Here is an 11,937-nt window from a genome sequence, read left to right on the forward strand (position 1 = left end):
GTACTGTAACATTTCTGCTTTTAGATGCATGCCCAAAGTAATTGAAAACAGGGACTGAAGCTCTTGCAAACCAAAGTTCTTAGCATCATTTTTCACAATAGCTAAAAGGTAAAGACAAAACAGATGTCCATCTGGAGTTTATTTTATTTTATTATGTATTTGGTCAAGGTCTCACTATGTAGCTCAGACTCCTAGTGATCCTCCTGTGTTCAGCCTCTCCAGCACTGGGATTACAGCTGTGTGCCACCACACCTGGTCTTGGTGACAGGCTCAGGGTGCCTGGGGGTGGGGCCAGTGCCATGTGTGGTGCTGGATTGGAACACTAGTCCCTGAGCTTGCCTAAGCAGGTGCTTAGTCTACTGAGCTATCTCACTGACCCAGGGATTAAGTTTATAAACAGTACTTGTCATATGTGTACAGCAGCATTTTATTTGGCCTTACAAAAGAAAGAAATTCTGATATATGCTGAAACATAGATGAACCTTAAAAACATCATGCTAATAAATAAGCTAGATAAAAAAGGACAATTGTTGTATGATTCTCTATCCATGAGATGCCTAGAATAGAAAAATTGATATAGGAAGAAAAAGCGGTAGAGCGTACCAGCAGTTGGGAAATAGAGGAATGGCGAGTTATTATTAATGGGGAGAGTTTCTTTTAGCCAACATAAAAAGTTCTGGAAATGGATAATGATAATGGCTGCACATGGCAAATACATTGAATCCCATGGAATGCACCCTTAGGATAAAATGATAAATTTTATGCTGTGTATGTTTCACCATAATGGCAATACATTAAAATTTCTCAGAGGGATGGAGGTGAGACTACTCAGCATACCTTGTCTTAAAGTTTTGTCTTGGAAAAATTATAAATGTTTTATATGACTAAAACAAATTCAATTTTCAAAACTATCCTAGAAATGGAATGGAAAGCAAAACAGTGAACATAGGAGCACTGTGTTTCTCATATATACAATTAGTAGCATAGTAGCAATATTACAGAAATGACCTATTCCAATTCATGTTAAAATGATAAGCTTGAATATATATACATATAAATGTATATATATACAAATGACATAAAGAACAATAATATTTTAAAGTGTTTCCAGTAATAGCATTGGAGTCTAACAATGTCTGTAATCTGAAACATAAATCAGAAATAGCATTATGAAATTAATAGGTTACATTTTTTTATATACATAGATTACTGTTATACTGTGTATCTATAGCTGCAAATACTTCCATTAACCTAGACTGTCTGGAACATAAACTACATAAACTATGAAATAGACAGCAATGTGTGTTCATATTACATTTGTGAAGATTCCAAAATTTTGGCTAGGGTTATGTCAAAGTAATACAGGATCCTTCTGGGTGTAATAAACTGACATTAATGACTAAATGACAATAAAGAAGAGAATATCAGACTCATGAGTTCATTACACCTTTTAATACATGAATTTATTGTTTTTAGATATTTCCATGAAATTAATATGTCATTGAGAAAAATGGTAAATAGAGGAAAGATTTGAACATTGTTATACTGTTGAATATGAACTGGACCTCAGAGTAACCCAATAATTGCCAAAATTAAATTTCTCTTCATAAAAGTACTCCAGCTAAAACATAAAAGAGAGTTGATAGAATGGAAATACCATCCCTGGAAATGGTTGGCTGCAGTCAGTGGTGATAACGCCGTGAGATATACCTATTTATTATGTACCTTCTCATCAGGCTGTACAATATCAGATGTAAAGCCAATATGTAAATCTAACTTGAAACCTTTAGACACAGCCACCAATTTTTACAAAACATAAAAGTTCCAATGTTCTAATATGTTGAAAGATATTATATGAAGGCAATTCATGAACATGCAATCTGGAAATGCTGCAGCAGCAATCATTTGGTTTCTTGACAAAAATTAGGGAGAAAAACAAAAAAGAAGAGTTTATCAGAGAAACCACAGGCAAAAATACTTGAAAAGGCACCTTCTTTGAGTCCATTTGTAGGACTCACATTTTATAAACATTCCTTTTAAGGAACATTTGGATACCAGGCAAATGTGAACTTTGACTACACATGTGATACAAACTATTAGCATGGGCAATAAATGCAAATTAGAACCTACGAATTTTTTTTGTGTGTGTGATACTGGGGGTTGAACTCAGGCCCTTGCCAGGCAAGCACTTATTCTACTGTGATGTCTCCCCACCTCCTGGAATTTTTATTTACTTCTTTCCTGATGAGGCTACCTATATTGGCTATGAGCAGAATTTTTTTTATATTTACTTGGATTTTAAAATATAAGCTACACTAGGGATATAGCTCAGTGGTAGAGCACCTGCCTGGCAAGCATAAGGTTGGGACTTCTATTCCTGGTATCCAGCCCCTTCAAACTGAAATTAAATACAAAGTAAAATAAAAATAACTTGCCATATAAGTAACTGGAGATTTTTGTAGAAAAATTTCTGTACATATACCAAAATATATGAGGAATAGGTCTACTTTCTCTTCATGGCCATGTGTGCATCCTTTTAAACATATTTTATTTATGCATGCTAAGCATCTATTCAAATCTGGATACTCTAGTATGAACACTGTTAAACATATTTAGTATAGTTAGTCTACTAACTGTTGCTTATACAATACTTTCTTTTGTCTTCATAATATAATATCTTTGACATTGTTTCTGGTCAGGATGTAGATCTGCCTAGTTGTTAAGCGTTTCTACAGCATGGCTTTACCATAACATACTGAAGGTTGTAATGTGTATTTGTGTAACTCCTGGCATGTTTTTCAAGTGTACCCATAATTAAATTCACTTGCAATTAAATGACAGGGTCAAAAGCCATGTGGTTTATAAAGACACATTTCTAAACTGTCTTCAGAGGAGGTCATCAAATTACCCTCCTTCTAGAGTGGAGAAGAGCACCTGTTTTCACCTCCTCACCAATTGAGGTTCTCATCAAGCCTGAATGGGAATGTTCACACTCTGATACATGGAGAAGTAGACGCCATGACACAGTTGCTGAGGACTACAGAATTTGATGATTGGTTCAACTTGGTTCCAGTGTTAGCCAAGCCTGAAATTAACATTTATTTTAACCTCAGATTATAACGCTGGGGTGTATCAGTCAGAATAAAACCCAAACTGAACAAGTCGGCTTTGTATAGATTGCTAAAATCTGCCTTTTGCAAACCTTGAATTTTCTTTGTTGTCCTGGAAACTTAGGTGAGGTAATACCATTTATTAAATGACTTTCACATTAAATACAACTCAGAGAATTATAGAACCATAAGAAGAGAACTATAAAGGATCATTGCTCTGGGAAAAGGCTTTAAAATTTTAAATTTATACTTAACTAATAGGTCAGTGTTCCCAAATCTCCTCCGTGCCCAAGCCTCAGGCATCTCTCCTCATAAAGTCTAATGATTTTCCTAAGCTATGAAAAGCCTGCTGTGAGCATTTTCTGTTCAGAGTCTGAAAAAACACAGATTAACTGGTCTATGGTTTAGTACCCAGGACAAAGCTGGATTTTTAGTATTCTTCTATGGAGACCTTGGCTGAAGATCACAAATGTCCCACCACTGGAATGAGACCACTCAAGAAGCATGCATATTGAATCTTGAGAAATGAATTGAATGGCTTTTAAATATTCTTCCCTTTGCAGGATTTTGTTATACACTTGGGATGCTGTTCATCTCATGAATTTTATTGGTCGTTATACATAGAGCATGGGTATTAACTGCAGGGTTTTGGATACAATCATGTGTCTGCAGTGTCATAAATCAATGTCCTTGGGCTACTATTTAACCTCTCTATAATATAATCCCCTTTCCCTTATGCAATGTCCTTTTTCTAAAGAACAACTTCATTTTGGTATATTTTACATATCATGAAATTGACCTATTGCAAGTATATAATCTTACTAAGAGGTGGAATCCTAACCATAAATCAGTCTTTTTTCCTACTGAGATTTTTTATGTACATTTACAATTAATCTCTATTCTCACCTTGAGTCCAAAGCAACAAGACATCTATTTTTTGTTTCTATAAGTTTGTCTCTTGGCTGTGGGTGAAGGTCAGTGGTAAAGAGCTTGCCTGACCTGTATAAGTTCCTGGGCTTGATCTTCAGCACCGAACAGCAAGAAAAGAGTAAACAAATATATATGTATCTTTTCTGGCAATATCATGTCAGTGGAATTACAGATACATAGTATTCTGTCTGGCTTTTTGTATTGAGCAAAATATTTCTGGTACCTAAGCACATTTTAGCATATATCTCTATCTCTCTATCTCTATCTCTATCTCTATCTCTATCTCTATCTCTATCTCTATCTCTATCTCTATCTCTATCTCCATCTCTCTATCTCTCTATCTCTCTATCTCTCTATCTCTCTATCTCTCTATCTCTCTATCTCTCTATCTCTCTATCTCTCTATCTATCTATCTATCTATCTATCTATCTATCTATCTATCTGATGCATAGCTGATTCATTTTTAAAGCTGGGTATTTCCTGATAAGGCTATTCCATATTTTGTCCTTCCATTTGCCAGCTGATGAGCCATTTAGCTTCTCTCCAGCTTTGGGCAATTATAAATAATGTTGCTATGAATATTTGTATGCAATTCTTTGCATAGATGCATGTTTTCAACTCCTGTGAGTAGACACCTAAGAATGGAATTGCTGGGTGATAAGGGGTTCTTTTTTTCACAAATGATTTTATTGGAATTTTTCTTGCTCTTTTAAATATGAGATCAAATGTGCTTTTTAGTGCCATGAAATAGTAAAACAAAATGTTATTTTTCATGATAGTTGTTATCACCACTTTATACATAAGTGTATATATTTTTTTAGAACTCATGATGACAGGCGAGTCCAGTATATTATTTTTAATTAGGGACAAGTGCCACCAAGTGGTGCCAGTAACGGTCATGTACAATAGCCAACTTGGAGTAGTGGCACAGTGTTCTTTGTTTTGTTTTAAAGAGAGAAGAGGAAAAAAAACAATAAAAATGATACAGGACTTCAAAACAAGATAGAAAACTAACAATGGTTATTATATTGTATATTGTTCTCTTCAAAGTAGTTGCTCAGATTGCAAGATGCAGGCGTGCAAAAGTGATCAAACACTAACTGTGCCTGTGATGAACTAAGAGAAATTAGTAGTGCAATTTTTTATCTTAGCTATTTTATGTACATATGTATTTACCCCCTTTCTTCTTTTCTCCTTTTCCTCATCTCTGTCGTTCTTTCCTTTTGAGCAGTTTCTTTCCCTTTCACAATACCTATTGTGCCTTTGGATCTTATGTACTCTTCCAGTTATTACTCTAGGGAGACAATGTGATGTTCACATGGGCAAATTTGGTTTACTTCACTTATAAGAATGGTCTCTAGTTGCATCCACTTACCTATGAAAACCTCAAGCTTATCTTTCTTTATAGCTAATACTTCATTGTATAAAAACGCCACAACTTTTTTATCCATTTCTTGGTTAATGGGCATTTGGGTTGTTGCAAGATGTCTTTTATTTTTCTTGTACTGGCTACAGCTCCTAGAGCTAATTAGAAATCAGAGCTATTCTTGCCTTATTCCAAACGTTAGAGAGAAGGTGTTCAGTCTTCCTCTGATGTGCTGTGTAGGATTCATTGCAACTGTCCTCCAACAAGTTGCAGAAAGTTCCTTTATATTTCTAATTTGCTAAGTACTTTTATAATGACTAACAATTGGATTTTGTCCTATATGGCTTTTGTGTCTGTTGAAAAGTTCATGCTTTTTTTTTCAATTAAAGATACAATGTTACTTGATTTTCCAATATTATTCTCCCTTGGTCATGATATGTAATATTGATTGATTGATTGATTGATTGGATACAGGGTCTCACTATGCAGCTCAGACTCATAGTGATCCTCCTGTCTCTGCCTCCCCAGCACTGCAATTACAGGCATGAGCCACCATGCCAGGTTTTGGGGCTGGCATGGTGTGCCCAGTGATCCAGAGCCAGCCCAGGGATCAAAATTGGGTCCTTGTGCTTGCCAGGCAGGCACTTAGACCACTGAGCTATCTCCCCAGCCTGTATAATTTTTATATCTTGATGTATTTCTATTGATGTACAAGAATGCTACATAGACTCTTAGGATTAGCAGAATGTGGAGGAACCTCTTACCTCACAGCTGTGATAACAGTCAGATGCAGTAATGTTCATAAAGTACCAGCGTCAAATCTGACACTTAGTAAGAACTCAGTTAATGGGAATCATGTTGATTAACAATAAGAAACTCTACACCATCACTTCATGTAAAATAACAGGAAACATTTGCATGTACTATGCCTTCATACTATAGCTGTATTATATTCCTGGGTGAAAAAAAGTAATTATAATAACACTCCTTGTTTGCTATCTCCCAGGTGCTATTTTAAATACTTTGTATGTTTTAACTCAGTTTTCTCAACAACTCTATAAACTATGTACCATCATACACGAAGACACAAGAGGCTTCTGTAACTTGCTCAGTTATAGAGAGATAGAGGTTGAAACAAGGATTTGAACCCAAATCCTGGGGCCACATCCTTTATCACCGTCCCATGGGCCATGCCTTGTTAGTTTTTAGAACCAGTGATACATTTACCTTTGCTTTGTTGCACAGAACTATCACAGGTGACTCTTGATCAACACAGTGAAAAACAAGATTGGGTGCAATCATTTTGTAGCATAAAGGGCTATATCGTAGTGTCATGGTCTCCAAGATTCTTATTTTATTACAATCTATAACAAAAATAAATTGTTGTCACAACCCAGTAGATATTCTTGCAAAACACACTATATTAAACCAAAGTACCATGTTTAGTCTGTGTTAAAAAGCATTTAGCCTGTGTTATTCAGATGATTTTATTTCTCTTTAAAAATTATTTCCACAATCAACCAAAGTGCGTCACAATTCACTAATGAGCCATTTCACAATTTGACAAATGCTCCATTAGAGAATATTCTGGGCCCCATCCATCCCCCAATTTTAGAGTCAAATTCATCTCATGACAGCTTTCCTGAGACAGCTTTAACTATCTAAGTGACTGCTTGAACTTAACTGTCATCCTATGCTGTAGTCAGAATTTTCAAGGGATTAGATTTAATATAGGACTCACAATTTTATACGATTATTTTATAATAGTCACCTAAAGAGTCAAATGCAGAAGAGTGCAGGAGATCTGCTTACACACTAGCAATCCAAAGAATGCAGCTTAGGGCCTGCATCCCACAGCCAGGTCTGAACCAGTCCAGCGGAATGCCTAGACTCTATGGCCGAGTCCGCCGTAAATCCAGCTGGCGGCCTAGAACCTCCAATCTCTCATGCAAGTCTACCCAGCATCTGTGCTAGGAAGGCCCAAAGTCCAATGGTGGAAGCTAGAAAGGCTCCCAGCAAGGTGAAGGGTCTGTCCCAGCAGGCTGACACAGGAAGCAGTGCTCAGGGCAAGGCCCTGAGCTTCCCTGAAGAGAGCCAGAGCCATCCTCAGCAATAGTGAGGACGAGAGATCCTGTGATGAGGAGAACAGCTGAGTTCATATCAGAAAAACCAGTGTGATGACAAGCTTCTCCAGGAGAGTCAACAGCACACCAGCTTCCCCTCCAGTTCTGCTTTCATGCTGTTGGCAGCAATCCTCAGGTGGGCCTTCCACATCCAGAACCACATGGCTTCAGTTCATCTGGGTACTACAAGTGGACCATGAGTTACTCTACTACACCTTGCTTATTTATAAAAGTAGAGCCTGCAAAATATATGTGAGACCCACCCAAAAGCTTGTGTTTCACTTTGATTTTCTTTTTACTTTAGTTCACTTACTGATTTATGGGTTTTTGCTCAATTTGTAGAATCTCTGTTTTTGGTAGTATGCAGATACAAAAGGTAAGAAAAAGCAGACATGCATCTTTATGACATACTGGGAAGAGAGAAATTAGTCTGAATGCATAGCAAAAGGTCTTTCCAAATTATGTTAAATACTGTGAATAAAATGTAATGCTGAACATAACAGCAGGACCTGATTAATGTAGTGTTATTTGCAGACATAAATCACTTGAAAACTTGAAAAGTGAGCAGAAGTTAGCCAGGCAGTGGGCAGTGCTGTGAGGTCAGGCATAGGTCAGACCCATCCCAGGCTTCTGAGGTGAACTGCTAGTTGGAGAAGAAGAAAGGAAATCATGATAAGGGTAGAAAGATAAATAGGGCCAGACAAAATAAATTGCTTTAGATCAAGGAAAAGAGATGCAGAGGTTTTGGAACTAGATAATGTTATAAAGCTCAGGTTAAATAAATAACTACAGCTGAATGCAGAGTTGATTAGGAGTTCAAGATGAGATATGAGAGAGAAGGGAAGGAAGAAGGAAGGGAGGGAGGGAGGCAGAGATGTAGGGAAGGAGGGAGGGAGAGAGGGAGGGAAGAAGGGAAGGAGAGAGGGAGAGAGAAAGGGAGAAAGAGAGAGAAAAGAGAGGAAGAGCGAGCACAAGCAGGCAGTATATGCTGTTGCAACAGATTGCTGGTGTCCTTTGTTAGTCATCTTCCTTACCGAATGCCCTTCGCAATACATTGCGCAGGAGCTGTGAACAGACTTGTTAATTTTAGAGCTATCAACTAAGAAATGAGCCATGATGTGGCATTCAAAAGAAAAGTTATGGAAATACAACTCTTAGCTCATGTGATAAATTGTTGAGGCACAAGGAAGTTGCTCTTTTGTTTTAAAAAGTCAGATTCTTATGAGGCTTAATATGCTAGACAGCACCGAATTGTATTATACTTACATATTTTTATTGAGTATAGTCCTAGCAGAGAAGTTTCTTATTTCCTCTCCCAAATGTTAAGAATCTGAGATGGAGATGTAGATCTGATACACTAAGGGAGAATAACTTTTAACAATTAAACTTGCCTCTACGGTTACAAAAATTTGTATTTATACTGACCAAGGAAATATCATTTCTTATTTCCACTTCTTTCTTTGATTAATAACCCCCTGTGCCTATTGGAACACTGTTGTTTACTTGTCTCAGCTCACATCTTTATCACTTTGATTTTTGAATACAAATAGTTCAACCCCAGTCTCAGTAAAATGTGTGCTCATTCAGGCAGTGTTGAATGCAAACACTATCCCCCTTGGAGTTTAGTAACAGGAGAGGAGACCGTTGGTCTCCCTCACACCTGAGAGCTCATGATGCTCAACCGCAGAGAAGAAATCAGATATCCTGGGCGGGCTGACCCAGTCTGAGAAGCTCATTTCTGCTGCTGCCTTGTTATGCTATAGGGACCACTCCTGTTTCTTTTTCCTCTTCTAGTACTAAGCCCATATTCACTTTATCATGCAGACCCCATCTTTCACCTGGCCCAAAAAGGTCTAGTCACACCCTATAAAGAAACATGCTTTCTTTTATATTAGCTGAGAGCCGCCAGTGGTGGAGCAAGTTCCAGGCACGATTAGCGGTTAACTAGTCCCAGGCTGCTTACTGCAAGACCCTGATGAATTTTAATGAATATTCCTTGCAGGGGTACAGTGAGAAGGCTAGTGACTGTACCGGTACCAGCCCAACTGATGGCAGAGAGAGCCAGGCAGCCACTGGATGGAGATAAAAGACTCTAATTTCCTAAAAGTCAATAATAGGCACACGTGTCTCACATTTTTACAAAGCACTTCCTATGTTTCTGTCTCAGCTCTGATGTCTTCTGTGTGAATCACTCTTCACTGATAAAATTTTGTTTATTGAACAAGTAGGAATGGAGACTTAGTCTTCATTAGAATGTTACTGCTTCAGATTAATGCTTCATTGAGTTTCTCACTTTGTAAATTTAATTTCCTTCCTCCTTGAACACAGTGATAAATACAGGAAAACGTACTAAGTAAGGTTATCTTATTAATATTCTGCAGTTATTCCCCAAGCATAGAATTTATCACGGGGTATTGCTGCACACTCCTGGGCACTACCCTCAAGCATTTATTTAATTCAAGTAAATGTGATCTTGGCAGCCTTACGTGGAAAGAACTTTACTGTCACTAGAAATCATGCCTCAGCTTTGAGCAAGATGAAGTAAATCATTGCAGCAGGAATGCATTTTTCTAGGATGTTCCTGACCCACCGCAGAGGCCACTTCTGTCCACTGTGCTCATTTCTGCCACCAGTCCCTCAGCCCCATGCTCCTTCTGCTAAGAAGCCTGTGTCTGATCCCAGATCCTCCTTACATCCCCCAGTGCCACCAGGGTCCTCGGACTCGTAAGTGAGCTCCAGTTTAGCGTTCTGCCTCAGCCTTTTCCCCCAGATTCAAGCTTCCTCGTCACTCCCAAGGTTCCAGGAAATACAATTTCCTTTTCCACTTAGAGGAGGTTCTCTTAAATATCTGTGCTTGAGTACATTCTATTCTTTGCTTTTAGTTGTCACTTTTACTCCTGGAGAACATGTTGTCTGTACCGTGTGCTGGGTTTTGACCTTGTACGTGTTGCTCAGACCATTCTGTGCCTCCATTACCTCCTGTATGATGCATTCCAGAAGCAAATTGGGGGACGGTTTACAGAATGCTTCAGGGCCTGCCCCTCCAAAGCCTCTCAGCAGAAATAGCGGGAGATGTTCGCTTTAGTTCCTAGTTACTGGTTTTCACTACCATCCTTTAAAATTGAGCAGAGGTTTCACCTTTAGTGAGATGCTTGCCCAAACACTGAGTGAATTATTTCCTTGTACTTACGCTTAAGATATGAACAACAAATGCATACATGGGGCTTATTTCCTCAGCTTTGTGATGAGCTGTCAGGAGAGATGAATGCTTACCCCATGGCAAGCCTCAGGAGAAATACTGGATTTATCCCGTTTATCCTTCACTGTGATCCAGTGTGGTAGATATTCTTATTCCCATTTAGACACAAAGACACTGAGGACCCAGGTCCGAGAGCCAGTAGCAGACCATTTACTCCCAGAGAGGAAGCTCTGAGCTGTGCAGCACCCTGCCCTGGTCTGTGCAGTCTCCTTTGGGTCTGGGACCTGTTCGTGTACAGATACATGTGATGTTTGTTTCTCTTTCATTCTTTTTTCCATGTTGTGGCTCTAAGGATAAACCAGGACCTTGCACTAAGGTATATCCTTAGCACTTTTTCATTTCTTATTTGGAGGCAGAGTCTCAGTATATAGTCTAGGCTGGGTTCTAAGTTGTGCACCTCCTTCCTCAGCCTTCCAGAGTGCTGGGATGACAGGGATGCCATGTTTCCTTTTCCAATGTTATTCCAGGTATTCCTTCCAAGATGAAGAAGACATGTTCATGGTGGTGGACCTCCTGCTTGGTGGAGACCTGCGCTATCACCTGCAGCAGAACGTGCACTTCCAGGAAGACACAGTGAAGCTCTTCATCTGCGAGCTGGCCATGGCCCTTGACTACCTGCAGAGCCAGTGCATCATCCACAGGTCAGTGAGGTCCAAGGAGATGGCCTGGACCCAAGTGGGCAGGCAAGGCAAGGCTACCTCCTGTAGCACACCCTCGCTCAACAGAACATTTAATACTCATTTAACTGTTGCAGCACTGCTCCGAGGTAGGGTAATTTCCTTCATTTGGAAGATTAAGCAAGAAATAAGACTGATTGCAGACAAATTCTTTGGGGTGAAGAAAATGTAAGTCTTCTAAAATCTTCCCAGTGAATCTTCTTTGTGAACCAGACTGGGTTAAAGAGCCCCCTGGAGAGGAGACTGGGCTGGGAGAGCACTAACCTTGTCAGTGAGTTAACCTGATTTGCAGTTAGGACTGTTAGGAGCTATGGGGACCTGGTTGGATGAGTGAGCTGCATGGTCGCATATCTGGTCCCTGGACATCTTGCTTTTGCTCTGCTGGTTCCTGGCTGCACTCTGGTTAGCAGTTTTCTTCTGTCCTGCCCTCTGTCATGGTCTTTCTGCCTTGGACATGATTTAAAATCTCTGA

At 39.0% G+C, this 11,937-nt stretch overlaps 1 protein-coding gene across 3 annotated transcripts in view; it reads left to right on the forward strand.

Annotated features, from left to right (window-relative positions):
- Positions 1 to 11,937, forward strand: part of Stk32a (serine/threonine kinase 32A) — a 121,854-nt gene that overhangs the window by 51,716 nt on the left and 58,201 nt on the right. For all 3 annotated transcript variants that reach the window (XM_023715372.1, XM_023715373.1, XM_004631258.2), the window contains one exon: positions 11,256 to 11,429. In XM_023715372.1, the coding sequence (XP_023571140.1) occupies positions 11,256 to 11,429 (174 nt within the window). The remainder of the gene's footprint in view (positions 1 to 11,255; positions 11,430 to 11,937) is intronic.

This window comes from Octodon degus, unplaced genomic scaffold (genome assembly GCF_000260255.1).
Source record: "Octodon degus isolate 3935 unplaced genomic scaffold, OctDeg1.0 scaffold00040, whole genome shotgun sequence".
Taxonomy (NCBI): domain Eukaryota; kingdom Metazoa; phylum Chordata; class Mammalia; order Rodentia; family Octodontidae; genus Octodon; species Octodon degus.